The 27,345-nt window shown below is 43.7% G+C and overlaps 1 protein-coding gene across 2 annotated transcripts in view; it reads left to right on the plus strand.

Annotated features, from left to right (window-relative positions):
* Nucleotides 1–27,345, plus strand: part of PARG (poly(ADP-ribose) glycohydrolase) — a 722,753-nt gene that overhangs the window by 403,775 nt on the left and 291,633 nt on the right. For both annotated transcript variants that reach the window (XM_085608405.1, XM_085608413.1), the window contains exon 10: nt 9,968–10,047. In XM_085608405.1, coding sequence (XP_085464531.1) covers nt 9,968–10,047 — 80 coding nt within the window. The remainder of the gene's footprint in view (nt 1–9,967; nt 10,048–27,345) is intronic.

A 27,345-nucleotide genomic window follows, 5' to 3' on the forward strand; every position in this document is an offset into this window, starting at 1 on the left:
CAGGACCCGCAACTCTATGGAGCAAAAACATCTCCCACAGAGGACACTGCCGCGTTCAACGCCTTAATTGAACGTGCTGCGGCCAATCATGGGGTGCAACTTCACTCTGACACCGTAGAGGACGACTTTCTCATGGACACTTTCGCATCCTCAGAAAGGAACATTAAAACTCTACCTATGTTGAAGGGTGTCCTCAAACCAGCAAAGGACATCTTCAAGGAACCCACCAGGGCAAGAGTAATTAACCCCAGGATCGACAAAAAATACAGATCGGCGCCTGGGGACCCCACCTACATTAGAGGCCAGTTACCTCTGGATTCAATTGTAGTTGTGAATGCTCGCAAGAGGGCACACTCGCAAACAACAGGTGATGCTCCTCCCCCGGACAAAGAGTCCAAGGTGCTAGAGACCTCCGGCAAACGGGTTGCCGCACAGGCGGCTAACATATGGCGTATTGCCAATACTCAGGCGCTCCTCGCTCGCTACGATCGAGCACACTACGACACATTAGAACAACTACTCCAACATCTCCCTGACCAATACAAAGAAGGTGCAGAGATCCTCATCAGGGAGGGACAGCTCCTCACAAATGCATCCATTAAGTGTGCACTGGATGCCGCGGATACAGCTGCCAGAGCCATAAACACTAGCGTCATGTTGCGACGACATGCCTGGTTGCGAATCTCCGGATTCAAACCTGAGGTACAAAATAACATCCTCAACCAACCTGTCAACCCCGACTACTTATTCGGGCCGGAGGTTGACACCACCCTAGAGAAAATAAAAAAGGACACTGACACTGCAAAGTCCATGGGGGCTCTACAAACGCAGTCCTTTCGGAGTGGCTCCTTTCGTCTCCCCGGAAATAGAGGAGCAGGTAGAGGACAGGGGTCACAGCAAACATACAACAAAGGCAACACACAGAGCACCTACGACAAAAACACCCGGGGTGGATATCGTGGCTCCAGCACAAAGGGCAGAGGACGCGGCTACGGCAACACCAGGTCCTCCCCCAAGAACAAGCAGTGACGCCCTCTCCCTTCCTCCCGACCACATAACACCTGTCGGGGGAAGGCTACAAAGGTTCCTGTCCACGTGGAACTCCATCACCACGGACAGGTGGGTCAAAGATATTGTCAAATACGGTTACTGCCTAGAATTAACCTCAACTCCACCCACAATACCTCCAAAAAACCGTCCTATGTCCTCAGAGCACTTAACGCTCTTACAGCAGGAGGTGCAAAGTATGCTACTAAAAGGTGCAATAGAGGTCGTACCCGTCCACGAGCAAGGTACGGGGGTGTACTCCCTGTACTTTTTAATACCAAAAAAGGACGGGTCGCTCAGACCTATATTAGACCTGAGACCCCTAAACCGGTACATTCTCTCCGAGCATTTTCACATGCTCACTTTACAGCAAGTCCTCCCGCTGCTCAAGCAGGGAGACTTCCTGGCCACACTGGACCTCAAAGATGCGTATTTCCACATACCCATTCACCCCTCACACAAAAAATACCTCAGGTTCACTGTTCAGGGGCAGCATTACCAGTTCAAAGTCCTTCCCTTCGGCGTGACAACAGCACCCAGGGTTTTCACAAAGTGCCTAGCTACTGTAGCGGCACATCTGCGGAGGCAGCACATACACGTCTACCCTTACCTGGACGACTGGCTCATTCAAGCAAAGTCAGCCCAGCAATGTGCCAGCCACATGTCCCGCACCATTCACCTCCTTCAAAGTTTGGGGTTCTCACTAAATTACCCAAAGTCCCATCTCCAGCCCGCACACGTACAACAGTACCTAGGTGCGACCATAGACACTCTGGCGGCCACAGCTCAGCCAAATTTAGTGAGAATCAACAGCATACAGATGCTGATTTCCAAGTTCAAACCACAACACTCCCTGCCCGCGCGAGTGTTCATGCAGTTGATAGGCATGATGGCCTCCTGCATTTTCATAGTCCCACACGCGAGACTACATATGCGCCCGCTCCAGGAGTGCTTAGCACGTCAGTGAAATCAGGCTCAAGGACAGTTGAAAGACCTAGTGTTGGTGAGCGGTCGGGCATACAACTCTCTGCATTGGTGGAATCCACAAAACCTTTGCAAGGGCCGACCGTTCCAAGAGCCTGTTCCACAAATAATACTGACAGCGGACGCGTCTCTCCAGGGATGGGGAGCTCATGTACTCAATTACACAGTGCAGGGACTATGGACAATACAACAAAAGAAGATGCACATCAACCTTCTAGAACTGATGGCAATCATCCTAGCAATGAAAGCATTCAAAGTACACTTGTGCAACAAAGTCGTGTTGATCTGGACGGACAACATGACCGCCATGTACTACATACAAAAGCAGGGAGGAACACACTCTCCACAGTTGTCTCATCTGGCTCAGAGCATGTGGAAGTGGGCCATTCAGAGGAACATGTTCCTCATGGCGGAACACCTCCCCGGCAAGGACAACCAGATGGCGGATCTGCTCAGCAGACACAGCCACCAGATGCACGAGTGGGAGTTACACCCATCAGTACTCCAACCATACTTCCAGCAGTGGGGTCATCCAGACATAGACCTATTCGCCACAAGCGTAAACGCAAAATGCCAAAGCTTTGCCGCCAGGTTCCCACATCCGCAGTCGCAGGTTAATGCAATATGGATGAACTGGTCCGGCAGATTTGCGTACGCTTTTCCCCCAGCACCACTAATACCGCTGGTGGCACGCAAACTCAGACAACACTCTCTGACACTCATCCTGGTTGCTCCAACGTGGGCACGCCAGCCGTGGTACACCACCTTTCTCGAACTCTCCGTGGTGCCGCATCAACGGCTGCGGGTCAAACCCGAGCATTTGACGCAGAACCATGGAGAGGTTCAGCACCCAGATCCGCAACAGCTGAACCTGGCAATCTGGCTCCTGAAGTCCTAGAGTTTGGCTACCTCAACCTGCCACCTGACTGTATGGACATCATTAAGGAGGCCAGGAGACCCACTACCAGAGCTTGCTATGCAGCCAAATGGAAGAGGTTCGTCATTTATTGCAATAATAATGACATCAACCCGCTAGACGCATCCATCCAAAACATTATTTGTTACCTATTACACCTCTACCGATGCAATCTGGCGTACACCTCTATACGTGTCCATTTGACCGCAATATCCGCCTATCTACAGACCAGGCAGCACCTCTCTCTATTCAGAGTGCCTGCCATCAAAGCATTCTTGGAAGGACTCAAACGAGTCATTCCTCCTAGCCACCCACCAGCCCCAATGTGGAACCTCAACTTGGTCCTCACACGCCTGATGGGTCCACCCTTTGAACCTCTACACTCATGCGAGATTCAATTCCTTACCTGGAAAGTAGCTTTCCTAGTCGCGATAACTTCTTTACGAAGAGTTTGTGAACTCCAGGCACTGACCGTCCAAGAGCCATTTATACAAGTTCACGCCAACAGGGTCGTACTACGTACCAACCCCAAGTTCATGCCCAAGGTGGTATCGCAGTTCCACATGAATCAAACTATTGAACTGCCGGTTTTCTTTCAAAACCCACAGACTGTCGCTGAAAGGGCACTCCATACCCTAGATGTAAAGAGGGCCCTCATGTATTATATCGACAGGACCAAACCCTTTAGGAAAACACAACAACTTTTCGTTGCCTTTGCCCCACACCACAAAGGTAACGCTATCTCCAAAGCAGGTATAGCCAGATGGATCGTTAAATGTATTCAAATTTGCTATCAAAAGGCTAAACGCACTTTAACGATTCCCCCACGAGCCCACTCAACACGTAAGTTAGGGGCCTCCATGGCTTTCCTAGGAAACATTCCTTTGCATGATATATGTAGAGCAGCCACCTGGTCCACTACACATACATTTACCAAACACTATTGTGTAGATGTACAATCAAAACAGCAGGCAGCTGTAGGACAGGCTGTTCTCAAAACTCTTTTTCAGACCGCTGCAGCTGGCACTGGTAGCCGCCGCTAATAGAGGGCACTGCTATGTATTCTATGCACAGATATGAATTCAGCAGCCCACATGCCTCGAACTGAATATGCTACTTACCAGTATGCATCTGTTCTTGGCATGTAGGGCTGCTGACATTCATATCGTCCTCCCCGGCGCCTGTAGCAGCTGCAGCTCTCAGAATTACTGTAAAGCATGGTCATCACTTTCTGTATCTACTCCATCACTGCCACAATGGCGAAAAACAATCTGAGGATGGAGAGGATGCCCATGCGCACTGTAGTCCAGGGGAGGAGTCACCTATCCCAGGATACTTCGAAGACTCTTCCAGGACAACAACGTGCAATCATCCGGACCCAACACTAGGCAGCGATCTATGCACAGATATGAATGTCAGCAGCCCTACATGCCAAGAACAGATCCATACTGGTAAGTAGCATATTCAATATACAGTTTTATCCCACAAATCTAAATGCATGCACTGTGATATATCCTAATCAAAACTGTAGATAGGATGGAAAGCAAGTACAAACCTTTACGGTGAAGCACACATGAAAAAACACTGCTCATGCACAGCATCCATTAAGCAAACACACTATTTTGTGTTTTTTCATATCACTTAACATTTTCTTGGATTGAAAAAGGAACCTGGATTGTCTGGGGACACCTTCTATAGTAACACACACCTAGAAAATGTTATGTATAGCTGCCCCAGCAACGGGGCTTCCCAGTGCTAATTCATTGCAAGAAACAGGCCAAAAACGGAGAGGAGAAGAGAGGGACTCTAACTGGAGAAAAGCCAGGTCTTCAGTGTTTTCCTGAGCTGAAAATGGTTCTGAATGTTCCTGATAGAAAGGGGGAGCAAGTTCCAGAGAGCAGAGATCTTGGGACGTAAAGAGCAGCCTCCCGCTCTCACTCTCGTAACACGTCGGATTGTGGCCAGATTTAGATTGGCCGAGCATAGAGGACATGAAGGTCGATACACAGATATCAGGTTTGACAAGATAGGGTCCCCCCGGCAATGCAGAATCTTATGGGTGGTACACAAGGACTTAAATTGCTCACGCCGGTCCACAGGGAGCCAATTTAGTTGCAAAGGAGACCAGAGGCAGAGCAACATTTTTGAAATCGTGCTGTTTTGTGCTAGCTGGTGTCTTCTAGTTACATACTCATTAACTCCCAAGTTCAGAATGTTGCAGTAATCTAACTAAGATAGGATAACTGCCTGAAAGGATGGGTTTTAAGTCCTCTCAAGCCCGAAGCGCGTGCCTGCTACCGATTTGGCCTGCTCTATGAAAGTTAGAGTGCTGTCCCCCAGATGCCTAGATTTTTAATAGAGGTCTTGGGTGGGTTGGGGAGGCCTGAGGGAGAGAGGCCACCAGTGGTCGGCCCAAGAGTGGGTATCTTTTCCTAGAAGGCGAATTTCAGTTTTGCTCACATTCAGATGCAAGCAATTGGCATCCATACACTCTGCGACGGCAAGTATCCCTAAATTCTAAGAAGACCTCAAAAAGTTCTTCCACAAGGCTTCTTATCTGTACTCAAAAGAAGATTGAGTATAAAGATAACTTGTCAGACACATCCTCATGCAACTGTAGTTTCTCTTACTCTGGCACAGTGGTAGATGGAGACAGCGAGGTAAGAGGCAACAGGAGGGGCTTTCAATCGATTCTCCTCTTTTGTTCTATAAATTCCCAAGGATCCTTTTGGGACTGGCAGAACGTGTATGGTATACCACCAAATGCGATGCAACATACGTTCCCTTGGCAATATCCAGTTCGTGGGCATTTTTTAGGACGAGGAATAGGGGCAGGGACTAGAGAAAAGGTCAGAGGGTCACATGGGAGGAGACACAGAACAAATCAAATGTAAGGGATCAGAAAGGTTAGGAAATGAAACCAAACATAATTGTAAAAAATGTGTGTGATCAATTTACGGAACAAATCCTTGAACAATATGCAGATAAATGCCCTAAAAAAAAGTTTAGTCCTTGCACCCACCCCAAAGGCAATGTTTTAGGGCATTTCCGTCTAAGCCCTTGTTATCGACTATGTTTTTAGAGCACAATCGAGTTGGACTGCCTATACAGTTGTATCACGAGTACAGCAATATAGAAAACACATTTGGACACTTAAAGTTGTTGTGTTGCCATTATGTCTTTGGGTGGTTACCTAATGTACAGCTTATCACACATTTGTAAAGTTCCTATTATTTTAGGATCCATACTTCGTAATATGGTAATGAAAAAGAAAACTACCTATTCTAAAGGTTGATGACGAAGCTCCTCTGAATGTTTCCTTTTATACCAAAATGCAGTTACTATAATTAAAGGAATTGGTCTGAAGTGAGAATTGGGCTGTTTCATATTCATCTATTCTGTCATGTTACATCAAAAGATGTATTTTGTGTTGTCTATGTAGCAACAAAGTACATTAGAATTAACAAAATGGCAGATTTTCTTTTTTTTTCTTATCAACATTTATTTCATGAGAATATAGAAATGTTATTTTTGTCACACTTTGAGAAAATGTGGTTTAAGCTGGCATATTAAGAACGTTGCATAACATTCTCTTCAATAAAGGTAGCCAGGAACTATCTTTTTGTCATTGACTTTGGTGTATTTTCCTTGTCAATGTATTTGAAAAGAAAATATTTTTTTTTCATGCAAATGCACATATAAGAATATTTTCTTCAAAATATATATGTATTCACACAGATTAAGTTACTGCTTGTAAATATAATCAGAAAGAGCTGATAGCACTGCAACAGCGGTAGCTGATGGACACTTTTTTCTCATACCTATGGAGTCTGTAAGTAAAGGTGAGAGAGCACGACCACGTCACTGACAAGACATTACTGCTAGCACAGTGACTTATCAGCAGATGGTGCTGTCAAACCTGTGACCTTTTGTGTTTGCTGACTGTTATATGCACTGTTTATAAGTGCAGCATTGGACTGACCGCATCAACAGCCAGCAGCAATCCAGACACTATTGACTCTAGAATAGTGTATTTCTCTTCAACTGCGTTTGCAGTTTTCCCTACTCCTACCTTTTGTTACATCTGTGCCATGATTGATGCCTTAAGAGATGCTAGCATTCAATGGTGGATGAAGCACTCCATGTGCTGCTGGGCACAGTGTAGTTGGACCCCAGGATTAGTACATGGCTGAACATCCCTCGCTGCCAGGACCGTTCTGGCGTTTCTGCACTTATGGGCATGAGGGGTAGGGGATCAGCTTGGGGAATGGGGTGTATGTTTTGCAAGTTGCCTGGTTGGCTGAAGTGCAGGCATGAAGTGTGGCAGTGGAATTCAGAACTGGGGAAAGGATGTCAAACTTGAACTCCTTTGTGTACCAAACGAATGCCATAACTTCAGAAAAGGGGCGTGAACAAGCCTTATAAGAAGCTCTTCTCAAGATTTTGGTCTGTCCTTAGGAGGTTATTTTATATTTGGATTTATTTCCAAGTGACGGGTGCATCGCAGCACATTTATTCCCTTATTGTTAGTCACTTACTTTGTCTTGTGTTACTATTTGTGTTCCTAATTTGTGCTTCTAGCAAATGGAACTTCCCCTGGATTCTACTTCTGAATATTTTGCCTGACTGTAAACTCGTCCCGGATGTCAGGGGGAGTTTAGTGCTTTGTTGATCCCTTTAACATTATTTGTCATTTGCAGTCGAGCCAGATTGCCAAGGAAGTTTTATTTTTTAACCCTTTTTGATTTTTTTTTCATCCTAACACACTTTAAGGAGACACTTGACAAATTTCACAAACTCTTTTTCTGTGCAGGGTTGCACTGTGACTACTGGGAGCACTCGCTCTTTCCTTGGACTGTCGGGAAAGGAACTCAACAGATCTTTCCACTCTCCAGTACTCGACACCTTGATGTTTATATTCCTCTTCCATGTTGTTGATTGTCTTATATGTTGAGTCAACATTTTTTAATAATATCAATACTCTCTAAGACATCATGGCAAGATGAAACCGTGATCTGAACTTTAAATCTGACGTGTCTATGTCATTTGTAAAACAGAGGTAGTTATTAGGTAGGAATGTAAGACCTTTAAATTGCATATTTTAACTGGTATTACTTTCGTTTAGGTCTCTTTCTATTTTATATGTTGACTCTTAGATTTATTTGATACATAAGTGCCTTTTTTGGGGAATGCCTGGTGTAGGCCATTTATTGTTTAGAAAGTGTGTCTAACTCAACATCTTTGAGGTAATTTTCTTAATGTTCATGATTAGTTTTGAGTAACTCTGAAAGCCTGTTTACTCAAAGTCAAAAATTAGCTTTATTCGATTTTGTTGTAAAATCATAAAAGCACATATTTCATAGTACAATAGATAAAAACATTAAAAAGTTTTATATAATAAAATATAGCATAGTCACATGTTTACGTATATAACATATTCAACAAAAATCGAAATACACATGCCTATCACTATGCATTGTCAATGCTAAAATTAGAATGGGGTAATCAGTTAAAAAAAGATAAAATAAAAAGTCAAATTTCAAACGCTGCAGCCTAGGTTGCCCCTGCCCCCATGGTATTCCTCACTCCTATTGATAATTTCAAATAGGAGGAGACTGCTTTTACCACACGAGCTGTTTCTAATTGCTTGAGTTTATAATATGCTGCTCTACAACTCCTAATACCCCATTTTATAAGGATCGGCCTCAAAAACCTTTTCCTCGCAGTCTCATAGAATTTACAAAAAAGAATGCTGTGAATGTTAGACTGATTGGCTAAATCATCACAGGGGCACTTCACTAGTGATTTGGACCAATCATTACAATTGGGAAATGTTAACAGTCGAAAAAAAGTGCCAACCCGGAACCTGGTCAACAACAACCTCAAAAAAGGACTAGGTTCTGACAATAAATACGGTTGAATACCTACATGAAAAATCAATAAATGGTTTTCCAGGGTTGTGCATTTACCCTTTTCAGCAAGCCTCCTTTTATTCTGTAAAAATTCCAAGATCATTTTTTTAAGTGTGCGTTCTGGGACCGTTTCTAGACAAATTGGGTCTTCAAAATATTCTTTATGCCCTATATCCGATGCCATGGTTTTGATGTAATGTAACCACTTAATATTTGCAGCTCCGTCTAAAGCTAAGCAGTCAGAAACTACATCTCTGTTTAAGGATGTTTCTGGTGTTACCCAAATTTTATGCCATAAGAGCAAGGGGGAAGATTTAATCGTATCATCAATAAAAGGTATCCCAAGTTCACTATGGCTGAAATAAGTAGACATGGATTTGGGGGCTGCCAACAAATAACGAATAAAATCATTTTCAGTTCGTTGTATCTGGTCTGCTTTGACAATCCCCCAAAGTCCTGCCCCATAGGTGCCGGTAGGAATACATTTTGCTTTATAAATTTGTACAAGCTCCTTGACTGGTCAGCCACCTAGTTTCCTAGAGAAATTTAACAGAGCACCGTTGGCCCTACTGAAGGCCAATTTTCTGGCAAACACTGCCCCTTTCCAATTCCCTCTGCTATCAAAATTAACTCCTAGATAGCAGAAGCTGTCAGTATTTTTAATCTTATCTCTTTTCAGCAAAATTGCCTTACTATGTTTTCTAGAGGTGCTACATGTCATAGAATATGTTTTAGAGACGTTAATTACTAGTCCACGAGTGTTCATATAGTCTGAGAATTCGACCACCGCCCTTTGTAGGCCAATAAAGGTACGTGACATTATTACTGCGTCGTCCGCATACAGAAGAATGGGGATGGATGTTCTGCCAACAGCGGGGTAATCGAGCTGAAAGTCCCTAAGATGTTGTCCCACGCTATTAATATATAGGGTGAAGAGGAAGGGTGCTAAAATGCACTCTTGTCTAACTCCTCTCTTGATGTTAAATTTATCAGAACAAGCCTGTTTACTCAAATTAATTATGAATTGGTTCTGTCTGCAAAATGAACAGCTTTTATCTGCCTGATATAAATGTTTTGTCCTTCTTATCACTCTTTTTGCCGTTTTCAGGCTATTTGAAGGACGGAATCCAAGGAAGACTGAGAAGCTGAAAACCCTTTTCTGTTACTTCAGAAGAGTCACTGGAGAAAGTAAGTTCCTTCTCTTTTTAATATCCTTTACTGTAAAGTAATAACTTTAAAAAAAACACTTCATAGGGTGCTCTGATTTTCTAATTGAATAAAAAATTGTCTGATGTGTCCCAGTCGATTTCTTACTCCATGTTTTATGGAAAAGAAATAGTTTTTATTAATGATTATTTTTAATTCAGGAAACGAAAGCTATAGTAAGGTCTAAGATTTGAAAGCTCTCCCAAAGACAATAACTTTTTCATAGTTTGATATTCTTGTTATTGCCCAAGGGTTAGTCCACCCCTCTGTGGTAAATAATTCTCCTTTACCTGGACTGAATTTGATACAGAAACATAATTAAAATAGCTCAGTAAAATGAGAGGCAGAATCCGTGGTATTAGAGGTTCGGAATGGGCTTTATTCCAATGAATGATTATAATCGGTTGCTCCAAGTTCCATCACCACGGAGGTTCAGGAAGTGAAGTACATACATTATTGACATGAAATGGCTTTTATAGTACATACATTACAATGAAGCGAATACAGTAGGCGTAACAATTGATAAGGAAAATGACGAATATATCTGCGTAACCAAAAATGGGTGTAATAAGGAGTAAAAAGGAACATAATTGGTTATGATGTCATATATAGGTGGATCTATAAGATAATACTTGGCATAGATGCGCGCGCAGCAGCATGACGTGTAATTGACGTGTAACTAGGGGGTGAAGGGGACTTGACATTTAGCTCCACATGTGGAGACAGAAGTCTGGAGGGTCAAGTCAACCTAATCCCAAATCATATCTAACATCCTATGTTTAAAGAACTATGTTATCCATAAAGAAGGACTCTCGGACAGAATCTATTCTATACTGACTGTGCGTGCGTGTACAAGCGTCTAAGTGTCTACACTAAATGCGAGGGCAGGAATCTTCCATCGTAACAGGGCTATGAATTACTTGCATAAGGGCAGAGAAGCCGGGCCTTTTGCTTGGTGGCTGGAAGAATGTTTACTTAAACTACTAGGCAGGAATGCATCGGCTGAGGGGGAAGCAGATAATTCGAAGGTGAAATACAGTTCTTGGCAGAGAATAGGCTGATGTCAGGCTTCGTGAGCCGCGCAGAGAATGAGACAAAGTTCATGGTCACAGATGCAGGCTCAGACTGGAGCTTTCAGAGGCAGAAGGCAAGAAGAGTTTGACGACAGAATCAGGGCCTACTTGCCTGGACTGTAAAATGGCATAAGTGAACCATATAAAGCCGGTGGCCTTTCGTACTTAGGAATGGAATATCCGGCCTATTCATGGCGGATCTGACAGAGGACATGTTGACGGTGGACGCACATGTATTTGCGTCTTCATAACTGGAACTGGAGGGAACATACATGTACTTGTAACATGCACATAGAACCGTTGGGGTCCAAGATAGGGGACATAACTGACCAGAAAAATCCATATTTCCACATTCCCTCCTTGTCCCCTACTTGCCCGTTAAGAGATATCAATCTTCATCAATCCATTGATCTGTTCATATAACATCATTTGTTCTTCTTTCTTCTTCCGGGATCTTGAATGAAATCTTGGTGGTGGAATGCACGAGGTGGTACACAGACCACAGATCGCTGGTCCACATTGTAGACATAGACAGCAACTGAATAGTATGAGAAGGCCAATACCTAGGAAGGATAGAACTCTCCATCCCCAGGCTGATATCACACTCCAAAACCAATTGGACCAAGTCCAAGTGCCTGGATTCTGGTGTATCTGGCTTACAATCTCATGAAGGCGAGTTATGGCTTTATATACTGATGGCGAATTTTCTGGTATGAATACGCAGCAGCTTGATCCGATGACCCTACAAGCTCCGCCCCTATCAGCCAGGATGACGTCAAGGACAAGACGATTTTGAAGCACAACAATCCGCATAGCAGACTGCTCTTCTGTTAAATTGCCTAAGGCGGAAATAGTTTCATTCGCTACTGCTTCAAGGGTTCTAGTTAATCTACGTATTAGTTTACTATTAGTAACAGTACCTATATAGGGAAAGATGCCTTTATTGAAATCTGTGTATTTTTCCCATGCTGTTTCAGTGTAATCGACAATCGGGAGATCTCTCCGCTCTCTATTGTGTACTAAATGAATATTTCTATAATAATCAGGAGGAGCTAGGAAAACAGGTGGCAAAAGGAATGCAATGTAGCAGGTACCATCCCAATCTAGAGGTAGACGCATATATGCAGTCTGACCACATATAAAGTAGGAGTGGCGATAAGCTCTGAATGAGGATTTGCCTTGATCACTGAATTCTACTGTAGTAGTGCATTTACTATGGCCCATATGTATGGAACCAACCTTTCTTACACACAATTCACCCTTCGCTGGGAATACTGACATGGTGGGTAAGACTAGTTCAACTTCGGATACGACATTTAGAATCATGAGATTAGGTGTAAAATTACCTAATCCATATACTTCATTTTCTAGATCAGTTCCTGTTCTTTTGGGGCGACCCTCCTTGTCAGGGTAGCAGACCTTGAGTAAAACTAGGTTTAGGTTTCCCCATACCCACTGATCTTGGTAAACTGCTGTGTCTGAGTCTATGGAATTGATTAAACTAAACCATGCTCCACAGGAGCCATTATGTGTAAATGGGTGCGGAAAGAATGGCAAGACTCCTTCATAATTCTGATAGGGAGGGAGCCGGCCACACACCCAACAATTAGTGGCATTACTAGTCTGATGGGAATGATGTAACATACTAATGAAAGTGTTATTGCGCAGCGCAAGTCTATAAGACAATTCATGCGGGGGTAAGTCACTAAAAGAATGTTCAGCAGTAACATTGTAAACATGTTTAGAAATAGGGTAATATATGTGCAACAATATGCTTGCAGTAATTATTAAAAGACTCAAGAAAAACAAGATTATTAATGTCACAATGCAATGGCTACGCAGTGATTTACAATACGCCTGTCGTTTCATCATTTTTCGCGACTGTCCATGATTCAGGTCTAGAGGATACATGTCAGAGACAAATTCAACCGCTTCACCTAGGAGAGGACTTAAACAATCGAATCGTCTGACGTTCTAGGCCTCAATTTAACTTTGTAGAATTCGGTTTCAGTCTTTTCAACCAAAGGAAGTTTTGAATCAGTCTGTGAGGGAGTGCAGGGCACAATGTCTATATCCGAGGATTGTCCATGAAATTTCTTGATATGACTTGAATGAATCCAGCCCTTGCGGCCCTCGATCTTCACGGCTGTTCTTGTGGTCAGCAGAACCAACTTGGGTGTCTTCCACCTGGGCTCCAGCTGAGTCTTTCGGTCGAAATTTTTCACAAACACGAAATCCCCCGGGACTATGTCATGGGGTTTCACCTCAGTGTTGTCGGGAAATGCTGCAGCAACCTGTGAACGACAAGATTGTAGTGCAGACATCAAGGAAGCCAAGTAATCTGTCAGCATATTACAGTCAATATCAGTTATTTTGCGTGGTATAGGCGTCCCCCACATATTTGGTGGTCTGCCGAAGATCACCTCATACGGGGATAGCCCTGTTCGAGAGTGTGCTACCATTCTCATGTAAAAGAGTGCAACTGGTAATGCTACTATCCAGTCGACACCTTTCTCTCTGCATATTTTGGACAGTCTGATTTTCAGTATCTGATTATGTCTTTCTACGAGACCTGCTGCCTCGGGGTGTCGAACACAGTGGAATTTCCACTGATATCCTAGCAGAAGTGAAACATGTTTCATTAATTCGGATGAGAACGGCTGGCCGTTATCTGAGTAGACAACACGTGGTAAACCGTATCGTGGGAAGAATTCTCGAACCAACTGTTTGGCAGTAGTCGGGGCAGTGTAATCTGAAACCGGGTATGCCTCCGTCCAACGGGACAGAGCGCAGACAACTACGAGAACATATTTGAATCCTCGACATCGTTCCATCTGGATATAATCCATCTGGAGGACTTCAAAAGGGTGATCAGGAGGATGAAATCCACCCTGTTCTACGGGAACGCTTTTTCCTGGGTTGAACTGGCAACAGATCATACAGGTACGGACTTTTTGTTTGGCTGCTGCTCGTAAATGTTTATTGAACCAAATGTGTTGAATGCTGTCTAGCATAGCTTTTTCTCCTAGATGTGCTGGACTATGTATAGTGTTAACTATAACTTGGACCATTGAATCAGGAAGGAACCATACAGACCTTTCCTTCATCATCCATCCTTGGTCCGTTTGGATCCCTCCTAATTCAGTCCATTTCTTTATTTCGTCTGGTGTAGCATGTGTCTGTATGTCAATTACGTCAAGAGTAGGATCTTTAACTGTCATACAATGTGTCGGCATCGGGACTATTGTCTTTGTCATGTCGGGGGTTTGAGTTTGAGCAGTCTGTTTAGCTGTTCTGTCGGCTAAATCATTGCCTTGGGAAATGATATCAGTAACCTTCGTATGAGCCTTACATTTCATAATTGATATTGCAGTAGGTAGATGTATTGCATCTAATAAGGCATGAATGAGGGGTCCGTGCTGAATGTGGGCACCGTGGGAAGTTAAATAACCTCTCTCTCGCCACAGCACGCCGAAGTCATGTACAACTCCGAATGCATAACGTGAATCAGTGTATATGTTGACTTTCTTACTTGTGGCTTGAATACAGGCTTGTGTCAGAGCGATGAGCTCTGCGGCTTGAGCTGACAAAGTATTAATACGATTAGTTTCAATGACTTCTGTATCTGTTGTGACTGCGTAAGCAGCCACTAACTCTCCTGTACTTGTTCTCATACATGAACCATCTACATACAACGTCAGGTCTGGATCTGACAATGGGACATCTGTCAAGTCTTGTCTGGGTTTTGTCGTTATAGTAATAACTTCAATACAGTCATGAGCTAGTGGGTCTGTTCCGGTTACTGGCAAAAGTGTGGCAGGATTCAATGTGTTACAGCGTCTGATTTCTATATGTGGCTGAAACAATGTAAGTTCATACCCTGTAAGTCGCGCTATAGTCAAGTGTTGTGTTTGCGTTCTATTTACAAGGACTTCTACTGTGTGTGGTACTTGAACTGTCAATGGATGTCCTAACACTATGGCATCGCTTTGTCTGATTGCTAAAGCTGTCGCTGCTACTGATTTCAGGCACGCAGGCAAAGCCTGAGCTACGGGATCTAATGTACTAGAAAAATAAGCACATGGTTTGTGTGCTCCTGCTTGTTCCTGTGTGAGTACTGACAAGGCAGTACCTTCGCGTTCTGTAACAAAGAGTGTAAACTGTTTTCTGTAACATGGCGTTGCTAAAACAGGTGCTTGACATAAAGCTTTCTTTAGGCTTTCAAAAGCTTGTGTATGTTCCTGAGTCCAAGGGAGAACAGTCGATGTGGCTGCCTCCTGGGTTGTCAACTGAATGAGTGGTTTTGCTAGAAATGCATATTGCGGGATCCACTGTCTACAGTATGAAGTGAGGCCTATGAAAGCCCGCACCTCCTTTTGTGTCTTGGGTATTGGCATGTTAGCTATTAACTGAATGCGGTCCGGTGTAAGCTGCCTTCCCTCCTTGGACAGCGAGTGTCCAAGATAAATAACTCGCTGGACACAGAATTGCAGCTTAGAAGGGGACACCTTGTGCCCCTTTTCGGCTAGAAATTGTAAAACTGTCAGTGATGCTTTTTCACATTCGGGTTCGCTTCGGGCGGTGATCAGCAGATCATCGACGTATTGAAGCAGAGCAGTGTTAACTGGCATGTGGATACTGTCAAGTTCTCGTTTCAGTGCTTGGCTATAGATGCTGGGGCTTTCTGTAAATCCTTGAGGTGCGCGTGAGAATTTAAAGCTACGTCCATTTAAACTAAATCCGAATAAATATTGGCTTTCCGGATCTATTGGGACGCTGAAAAAGGCATTCTTGAGATCGATTACAGTAAAGAATGTCGCTTCGGAATCAATAGCTGTCAGTAATGACGAGATATCTGGGACCACAGGGAATTGTGGCACAATGCATTTGTTTAACTCGCGCAGATCAATAACCAATCGATAGACTGGCGGGTCTTCGGATCTGTTCGTTTAAGAATCGGAATTATTGGTGAATTACATACATTGGAGTCTGTTTCTACAACTACTCCCTGGGTAATGAGCTCGTCAATGATTTGTAGTAAAGCCACTACAGCATCTGGTGGTAACTTGTATTGTCGCATTCGTGGTAGCACCACTCCTGCCTTTAATGTGACTCGATATGGTGTAATATTCATGCAACCAACATCAGTAGGGCCTTGTGCCCATAGACGTGTAGGTAAAGTCTGCAGTCGGGGATCCATGTCTCTAGATACATAGTGACCTTTAAAATCACGTAAAAACAATCTTACTCCTTCCGGAGAACAACATATTATAGCTCCTAGAGCTTTTAATGTTTTTATTCCTAACAGGTTTTCTGGACATGATTTAGTAAGCAATAAATCTGTAGTTCGGGTCAGAGGTCCTATCGTAAGTGGCAGAGGTTGTGACACTTCATTAACAATAGGTTTTCCTGAAAAACCAAGGGAAATATTTTTGTGAGCCTGAGAGGGGTGCCCCTGGAACTTCACTACGTTTTATAGTTGTTCGACTTGCCCCTGTATCGAGTAAAAATTTTCTATCTTGACCTAATAATTCACTGTGTACATAAGGTCCTTCTTGATCTACAGGTATCTCGATAAGGGGTAAGTCAACTTCCCTCTCTAGGCTGGTTCATGCGTAACGCTGATACTCGGGATATTCATACTGTGCGGTCTGATACATTTGTCGCGTTGTTGTCTGTGTGGCAGCAACAGGCAACGGTGGTGCAGCTGGCACAAACTGTATTAGCTGTTGTGCGGCTGGCATGGCCTGGGCGTGCTGCAGAGCTCCTTGTTCATTCTGATCTTGTCTAAGTGGCCGTGATCTTTCTTGTGTTTTACCTATGGCGATATTATGTTTTAAAACTGGACAATCGTGTACATAATGACCTGGCTTTTTACAATAATTGCATGTCCCTTTTACAGGTCCTGCTGAATCGGAATGTGTCATACCCTTTTTATGTCCTTCAGCTGGAACTGTCTGGGAAACTAGCATTTTCATTTTCGTGTCTTTCATGCGTCTGTGTTCATGTTCTTGTTCCTCTCTAATTCTATTGTGATGGTACTGTAACATTTGTAACATTTGTGATGGAGTGTTACCTTGCCAGGTACTCTCGAATTTTAATACTCTATTCTTTACTGGTGGCAGGGCATTTTCTACTAATTTTGTTACAAACAGATGTGGGTATGATTCGCTACTTGCTTTTATGCCACTATTTATACCAAAACATTTTTCAAATCGGGCATAGTAATCACTAGTGTCTTCATCTTGCTTCTGTTTACAGGCTGAAATTGTACCCCAATCTTCCTTTTTCGTAGTTAATAAACGTGGCAGTACCTGTACTAATAAACCTGGTAATGCCTTAGTTTTATCCCCAAGTCCTGCTCCTGCAGTTCGGGCCTTTTCTTCCGCTTCTAACACTGACCATTCTATCTTTTGGTCTCCTACCTCCCACTCTTTTTCCTTGAGTTTCTCATAAATGCCAGCAGGCATCAATAGCTTTAATATTGTCATAATGTCGGGATAGGTATACTCTCCCATGAGTAACATGTCTTTAATTTCTCGGTGAAAACCCGCTGGGTCTTTGTCATGACTGGGTACCACTTTCTTCATTTGTAACAATTCTATTTTCGATATGGGCGTATATACAAATACGCGTTTAAACTCATTGTCCTCGCCTTTTATCGGGTGCACTTCTCGCAAGGGATTCTGTCTATCCATGTGATACGTGGTTCTTTCCTTGACGGGCAATGAGACATGTTCTGAACATACAAAAAGAATATACTGCTTTCTTGATTCTAGAATTTCTTTAATTAATTTAGTACCTGCACCTCTCCATTTATTCATAAGCAATTCAGTCAATATGTCAGGTAAGGGACCAGGGTCCGAACGCTGACTTCGATATAGTATAATGAGTTGTTGAATCATATAAATCCCAGCTAACCTCTGTTCATCTGGGGTAAGATTCAAGAATGTGCGTACTACTGTATCATCACTATATTTTCCGGGACTGTCCACCCAATGGACAGCTGCCCTGGCTAAATCTTGTTCATCCATAGAATCGAGAAAATGATAACCCCTTCGTTCTCGGAGTAGTTTGTCGGCGGTTTGGAACGAATGCTCGTTAGACCTTATATTAATTATAGGTATTTGGAAATTCCTGTTATTATCTGGACATATCGGGCGTATCGGGTCAATAAGACATCTCGTACTATTATAAGATCTTCTTTTACCTACATAGGCTATAGTTTCTGACTGTCCTGTGGGCAGTCCTGACCCTTCTTCCTCGCTTTGTTCGAACTCGTCTACCTCTAATCTCTCTTCGTGTAGGCGTTCTATTTCTTTACGGATCTTTCGGCACATGGCTATTATACAATTTTGTTTATCATGTCTCCCTTCTGATATATTCTGGCTCCATCTTGTAAGAATTTGCATTGCTTCCGGGTCTACCCCCGGTCGGTCTTGATTTCTGATCACACAGTTTATGAGGAAACGTAACAGTTCCCCCTGTATCTCTACTTTCTAGTATTCCATAGCTCTGTTAATACATTCTGGATCTCGCCCTGTTTGGACAAAATGGTATATATTATCTAGATGCGCAGTCATTCCTGGTAACTTCCCTAAATACACTGCGGCTCGTCTGATACGCAATGACGCCAGGGTCATTTCGTCCTCTTTACCGGGCACAGGGTCATATCTGCAATCTATAAGAAGTTCCTTCAGCGTACGGGCACTTATGAGTTTGGGTGTACGTGAATGTGCTGACTCTTGAAAAGTAAGTTTATTTATTCTGGGTGGCGTAGAAAAGATATTGGTAGCACCTCCCGTGGCCCCATCTGGGGTGTCGGGTGTGAAAGGATTCGTCGGACGTGACACAGCAACTACAGGTGTGGACACAGCTATAGAAGTAGCTGTAGGAGCGGATGCAGAAACAGATGTGCTTGCCAGAACTTGTGACTCGATTTGTTGCTGTAGGGATACGGGTGCTGGATCTTGGCGTTGGACCTCCCTGGTATGCGGTCTATGCGGGGCGGAATTAGCATATTCGGGAGCTGCGTCATCTAAATATGAGGAAAGAAAAACGTCTTCTGCGGTTCTAGGATGCCCCTTAGGATGTACCTTTATTGGGAACAATGGGGGTGGCAAGTCTTTCGGTATTTCTGGGGTAGCCTTAGGTAATCCTTCGGCCAGAAGGGGATACATACCATTCATAAGGGCATTTCTTTGTCTGTCTACTTGTTCTGTTTTCACTCGGATACCTTCCTCAATTAATAGATTTTCTCGAACTTTATTGGAATTCTCTTTACTCTTCTCTTCCTGTCTACGTGCTTTTTCTGTTCGTCTATGTGATTCTTTACGCCATAGTTCAATGGCATCTTTCTGTGACTGTCTGACTTTCCTTTTCCATAACTCTTCTTCTACTTTCATGATGCACTCTGCATCCCAGGTTCCCGCTGTGGGCCACCTCTGACTTTCTGGTAATTCCTTGGTGTAGTCTACCCATAAATCAAGAAATAATATGGCGTCTAGGCCATGTTTATGATACATGAAGTACCCTGGAGTGTCCCTAGGAGGAATGGGAACGGCTTCCTCGAGTACCCCTTTTCTTGTAGTGATCTGTCTTAGTTTCGAAAAGAACGGCATATTGGGAACTGACCTTATACTTGATTTTGACCAACTGACCTGATACTTGATTTTTGAACAGACTTAATACAATAAACACGATAATGAACGGTCATTCATACCACAATATATAGAACGTACTTAAACACATTAAACATTAAACATTAAACCTTTAACTGAAACAACAATGATGATCGTCTGCATAACTAATCACCAAGCTTAATTCTTGACAATAACTAGATACTTCGGAATACTTGATATACTGCTAAACAGTACAGATACACTGCTGAAACAGTGCAGACCGGATTTGTGTACCCAAACCCGTCTTGACCGGCACAACCTATGTGCACGTCAGAAATGCCTCCCCAGCAATGGTACTCACCGGGTAGCTTCGGAAACGGAAGGCCTCGGTAACTTGAACTTGAACCGGACTGGACTCGACTGGACTCGACTCGACTCGTCGGACACTGGGCTTGACTTCGAACTGGTGGGTCTCTGTATACCTCGGATCTTGCTCTCTCAGCTAGGCTCTGGTCGGGATACTTCGCACTTCTCACCGCCTCGTCTGGGTGTTGATTGCAGTCTCAGTCGCCCCCGCTTGACCGGAGGGAGATACAGGAAATCCTGCTGGTACGCGTTATTGTCCGTCCAGCTGTGGCAGGAGACCGGGCCTGCAACGCACCGCCGGCGCGTGAGATGAGAAAGTGTCCCTGTTCGGGCGCCATTCATGTGGTAAATAATTCTCCTTTACCTGGACTGAATTTGATACAGAAACATAATTAAAATAGCTCAGTAAAATGAGAGGCAGAATCCGTGGTATTAGAGGTTCGGAATGTGCTTTATTCCAATGAATGATTATAATCGGTTGCTCCAAGTTCCATCACCACGGAGGTTCAGGAAGTGAAGTACATACATTATTGACATGAAATGGCTTTTATAGTACATACATTACAATGAAGCGAATACAGTAGGCGTAACAATTGATAAGGAAAATGACGAATATATCTGCGTAACCAAAAATGGGTGTAATAAGGAGTAAAAAGGAACATAATTGGTTATGATGTCATATATAGGTGGATCTATAAGATAATACTTGGCATAGATGCGCGCGCAGCAGCATGACGTGTAATTGACGTGTAACTAGGGGGTGAAGGGGACTTGACATTTAGCTCCACATGTGGAGACAGAAGTCTGGAGGGTCAAGTCAACCTAATCCCAAATCATATCTAACATCCTATGTTTAAAGAACTATGTTATCCATAAAGAAGGACTCTCGGACAGAATCTATTCTATACTGACTGTGCGTGCGTGTACAAGCGTCTAAGTGTCTACACTAAATGCGAGGGCAGGAATCTTCCATCGTAACAGGGCTATGAATTACTTGCATAAGGGCAGAGAAGCCGGGCCTTTTGCTTGGTGGCTGGAAGAATGTTTACTTAAACTACTAGGCAGGAATGCATCGGCTGAGGGGGAAGCAGATAATTCGAAGGTGAAATACAGTTCTTGGCAGAGAATAGGCTGATGTCAGGCTTCGTGAGCCGCGCAGAGAATGAGACAAAGTTCATGGTCACAGATGCAGGCTCAGACTGGAGCTTTCAGAGGCAGAAGGCAAGAAGAGTTTGACGACAGAATCAGGGCCTACTTGCCTGGACTGTAAAATGGCATAAGTGAACCATATAAAGCCGGTGGCCTTTCGTACTTAGGAATGGAATATCCGGCCTATTCATGGCGGATCTGACAGAGGACATGTTGACGGTGGACGCACATGTATTTGCGTCTTCATAACTGGAACTGGAGGGAACATACATGTACTTGTAACATGCACATAGAACCGTTGGGGTCCAAGATAGGGGACATAACTGACCAGAAAAATCCATATTTCCACACCTCCCTCAGAAAGCACAACATTTTATTTTCTCAAAAGGCAGTCCCATTTGCTCTGTTCTTTGCATAGAAGTTTTCCTTTTGAACAATCTTGTTTGCAAACATTTTTACACGAGGCCTTGTATTGTATTGCCTATTATACTTTACCCTTGGCATCAGAGATCTGAACGGGGCAGTGCAGGGTGGGTAGTCAGCGGGGTCCTCAGGGACATGCCAAAAGGTTAATTTTGCAGCAAATTTGTAAAGAATTTGCTCAAAAAAGATAAGTGGTTTCAGGGAGTTATAAATGGGCACTCATAAAATAATTCAAATGTAATCAAGTACTGCCTGTTGACATGCCCTCCCCATGGGTGTCGAAGGGGAGAGTCTTGGGCTCCTCAATACCATTTTACAAACATGGGGACAAAAGTTGCTTGTTGCAGCATCTTTTTCAAACAAGTTAGTGACAAACCATAGTGTGTTTTAACAAGTGATTATAAAGAGGCAATCATGAAATATTCCAGTACTTGCCACAAATTGCACTGATCGAGCAGGCTTGCTTCCTCTGGGGAGGTGTGTGGGCTGGGAGTTCTCGTAGCTCAGGTAGTGTTTAAAACTAAAGCATTTTCCAGCACAAAGTTGCACATAAATATGCTAAAAACCTTTACACTCTGGATTTGTATGGAATTAACCTAAAATGCAAAGACTGGCCAAACTATACATCTAACTGGATAGAGGGTCTTGCTTTCTAATTTAATTCAATTCTGACTGGCCCTAGCACATTCACTGGCAGCCTCTTGGCACCTCTTTACAATACTTTTTTCTCTAAAATATTGGACAGTACTCGGTTTTGGCAATTTAGACTACACAGAGTAATTTTATCATTGTGCACAGTTATGAAACACTCAGCTTGGAATAGGTAAATTAGTATTTGCTATGATATCCTTGCAGAAAGAATCTTGTTACAACATTGATACCATGTTTGTTTATTATGCTCTATATTTCCTTTTCTCCCCCCTACTCATTTATGTGCATTATGAGTTTCCTATATTTTTGTATGTCTTCTATCACTGGTATTTGGAAGTCACACATTGGTTTTTGACAGTTCAAATAATCCAGGCTTGAGAAAGCCCAAGTCCTGAGCACCAACGAGGGAATGAAACACTTCTTGATTGAAACCTTGTAAAGAATAACGTTTCGAAGGCTGAAAAACTCCTCATATTCTTATACATTTCAATAAATCAATAGAGTAACATTTGTATTTTACAAATTGCTTGAACTTTTACCTTACCCTGAGCAGTAATCTCACAACATTTGCTATTGCTTCCCTACTTTTTCCTTCCCTTTAATCTGTCTTGGTGGGCATAGGGGTATTTTCCACATAATAGGGGAAGGCAAATAAAACGATAGAGCAGGCTATTTGGCTAGGGCTATACAATCCGCGTGGTACTACCCCTTCTCCCTATTGTGCAAAATCCCCGAGGCTCTGAAGGGGCCTTACCTAATGTAAGTAAAAAGGTGCATCAGCCAGTGCTGCCTCTTTGCAGAGGTTTTGGAGTTTTACTAGCCCCAAGAATAACTTGAGAAAATGCTGGAATAAAAGTGTATTTTTCACTGTATTTGCCAAAACAAGTCTTAAAAGCCAAGTTGATAGCAGATAGTTCATAAAATGCCTATAACTCAATTATCCCATTTTATCTTTTATTAAAGCATAATCCCCTTCAGATCCTAGAGATGCAGTTTAATTGATTGGTTTCTTTATGATCAAACCTCCATCTGGCAATTCAGAACAATGAATAATTAAATACGATGTTTAAGCTTTTCCTACAGACTTGAACCATTCCCGTCTTCCATTAGAAATATGGGAGCACCATTCCTGAGGATTGTTGCTTGAACAGCGGGTTTACACCTTATACTCTGAGGATAATGAGCTACTAGCCTTTAGCTGAACCAGTTGAGCAGTGTCTGAACGTTAACTGTAATCTTTCTGGTGCATTGTTTGACCAGTCATTTAGTGGGGAATTTTAGAAATGTGCTTGACAAATTGAGACAATATTGAATCTCGAAATAAGGTTCAGTAAAAAAAAAAAAAAAAGATTTCAGGGTTTTCACATTGTTAGTTTTCATTAATGTAATGTAAACTAAACTTATATAGTGCACTGTCACCCAACGTGGGTATCCTGGCGCTGAGAAAGTACATATTGTTATATAGTGTGGTTAATCATTCACCCAAAAAGATGACCTACGGGCAGAAAGGAAACACAGTAGGATATCTGAACAGGTTGGTGACACTGCGTTTATGACTTATTCCTCCCTCGGGAATAGCCAAGTCTTAAGCTTCTTCCTGAATTGCATCAGGTTCTCACTTTGCCTAATGTCATTTGGAAGTTCATTCCACATTCGTGAGGCCACTGAACTGAAGGCTCTTTCCCCCGTCCTCGCACATTTAAACTTTTGGATGTTAACCAGATTTGCTTTCGACAAGTGTAGGTTTCTTGGGGGGGGTGTACCATGTAGATTTTCTCTGCAGTGGTCTGGGACCCAGACCATGTACTGCCTTAAAAACGATGCAGAGAGTTTTAAAAAGTATCCTCTGCCGGATTGGCAGCCAGTGAAGATCTCTTGGGGCCAGAGATGCAGAGGACCTGCGCTGCAGGTTTAGAGCTAGTTTTGCTGCTATTGTTTGGATTCTCTGCAACTTTAGTACCAGGGAATTTGGAGCTCCAAGATACAGAGAGTTACAGTAATCCAGCCTGCTCAGAATAACACTCCTTATTACTTGTGTTCTGGCAGGAACTGGCAATAGCGGGATAATTTTACGTAGTGCTCTAATTAATGAGAAGCCGGTGCCAACAGTTTTGTTTACTTGTGAGTCCAGTTGAAGGTTATTATCTATCAGCACCCCCAGATTACGTACTGTTTTTGCAGGAATTTTTGGAGTATCTGAGGGGGTGATCCGGAACTCAGCAGGAAGGGGATGGGCTACTTTGCTCGTAGTGAAATATACGACTTCTGTTTTGTCTCCATTAAATTGGAGTAAGTTATTTCTAAGCCAGTTTGTGGTACTTTCCATGCACTTATGAAACTTATCAATAGAGATAGTTTGATTCCCTTCCAGCGAAAACACAAGTTGGGAGTCGTCAGCATAGTAGACTAGTTCCTCCTTAATTAATCCTAATTCATCCAAGGAGGAGTTTTTTTTGTACAGAGAAAACCAATTCTTTACAACTATTCAAAATCTGACACATTTCCCTGCAAAAGGCATCCCATCTGTCTAGTGTCTTTTTTCCTGTTGAAATGATTGTAGGGTCAGAGTTGCTACACGGATTGCAGCTCCATGAAGAATTCCACCTTCATTCATGTTGGTTTCAAAATAACTCTTCAAGGTTTTGAAGTTTCATTTGCAGGTTTTGTTTTCAGTTCTCCTTTTCCCATAAGGAGCGTGTAGTCAGGAAGACTCGTATTGCTTCTGCCCACGTAATAGCTCATAGACTGTAAATGATAGATATCCATCGTCCAGGTGGTAGATATTCCTTTCAGGTCTTTGTTAGAAGGATTTGGAAGATATTTTCTCTGGGATACTCCAGGAACCACCTTAACAGTGGGAATCCTACTGTATTCCAGGGCATAACAAAGTAAAGTACAAACTCTTCGACTCTTTCGCTGTCTCAGGACAGGGCCTGGGACAGGTTTCGGGGTATCGGTCCTCATCAGCCAAGCTAGCTTGACTCCAGTGGCATGGAGAGCACGGGACCCACGTCTTGACATACCCATCCCACTCTAGGTGACAAATGCAAAAAAGAACAATTGATGGACGGAATGCTGAACAATGTCGAACATTCAACCCAATTACAGAGATCTGGGCCTAAGTCAATCGTTCTGTAGCTTACCATGCCATTCCAGTTTGGACCCAACCATATGCAAATCAGTCTTGACACTGGATTCAAGCTAGCCTGGATAATGAGGGGTGATACAATGAAACCGGTCACAGGATACTTGATTCCAGTCCAGGGAGAATCTGGACAAGTGTGATTTGCATATGGATGGGTCTAAACCCTGGGTGGCATGGTGTGCAAAAAAAGATAGATTAAACCCAGATCTGTGACTGGGGGTGAATGTTTGCATTGTTCAGCATTAGACAATACGCAATATGCTTATTGTCTACAGCTTCATGGATCCAAGCACTTTATCTTCCTTTTTCCATCAAAGTTCAGCAGTCCTCTGACGCGGAGTATTAAAGTAATCATCATGGGAGCCATGTTTACTCTCTGAAAAATGTGTGTTTCTCGTGTATATGCCACTTTGCCGTACTTCTCTTACTTCCATTCTTTATCTTCCCGCATTCATTGGGCAACAAGTAGAAACAACTCTGTTCGAGGCATATGAGCTGCAGATTACACACTTTTGCATAGATCGCCATCTGGTGTTGGGCCCGGATGTTTGCAGTTTGTTTTTCCTCTTGGAAAGTCTTTGGAAGTCACGAGGTCGGTGACTCCTCCTTTGGTTCGTATTGCGCATGGGCTTCGGCTCCATCCTCAGATTGTTTTTTTCCGCCATCGGGCTCGGATGTAATACTTCGCGCTCCGGTTGCGAACTTTTCCAGTTCAACGATCGAAGCAAAATCCTCGTTCATTGAGATTCTTCAGATACAAATCTTATTAATCACCTTCTCTTCGACACTTCTTCGATTCCAGTCGACGACGGCGGCCTTCGGGCCTTTTCCGGCTCCGGTCTCGGCTGATGGAAAGAACTCCCTTCAAGAAGTGCCCTCGATGTGGGTCCAAATTCCCCCACACCGATCTTCATGAGGTGTGCAACCTCTGCCTCTCCCCTGAACACGAGGCTCGAGACTGTCCCGCCTGCAAGTCTTTTAGATCGAAAAAGACTATTCGAGATCGAAGGGTCAGACGCAACATGGCACACTCCTCGACCTCCGCTCCAGTCGACATCTTCGGGGACGACGTCGAAGCTCCGGGACAGCAGCACACCGAAGAAGAAGACGACCTCGTCAGTGCTTCTGAAGCCGACGACTCCGATGTGGAGGACATCACCCCGGCGCAGAGGGTCGTGAGTACAATACCCCCTCCCACACCCGCGCCGACACCCAAAAAGGCTTCGGTCACGCCTTCGAGCCTAGGCAAGACCAAGGACACTGCTTCTAACACCCCACCTTCGGGCCCGGTAAAGAAGCCTAATAAGCCTTCCGGCAGCTCGGGCTCGAGGCAGCCTACCAGCGGTGCTGAAAAACACTCTTCGGCACCGAAGAAGAGATCGGCCTCCACCTCCACACCGAGCCCTGCACCAAAGCCCTCGGTGTCGAAACCCGGCCTCTCGGTGCCGACCAAACATCATAAGGCCCTCGGCACCGACACTCCCGTGCCGAAGCCTCTAACGGCACCGAACAAAAAATCGGAGGTTCCAAAAAAGCACAGCAAAGACAAGCCTAGAAAGCCGTCGGCCCCAAAAACCTCGGCGCCGACCGAACAACCAGTGTCGCAAGAACTATTCACACCGGATCCTTTGCAAAATACACTTACCAAGGATCCAAAAACTGGGCATTTGGCGCTGTCTTCAAAAAAGAGACATTTGGACAAACCAGCTCCACCTCCAAAGAGGAAGGACTGTGCTACCTCCCCTTTCAGAGTGCCTTCCTCACCTCCTCCACCTCCTCCACCCTTTTCACCTCCGCCCCCTCCACCCCTACCTCATCGCTCTCCGACCGCGTCTCCAGACCATGATGATCA

This window comes from Triturus cristatus, chromosome 1_2, assembly GCF_964204655.1.
Source record: "Triturus cristatus chromosome 1_2, aTriCri1.1, whole genome shotgun sequence".
NCBI lineage: Eukaryota > Metazoa > Chordata > Amphibia > Caudata > Salamandridae > Triturus > Triturus cristatus.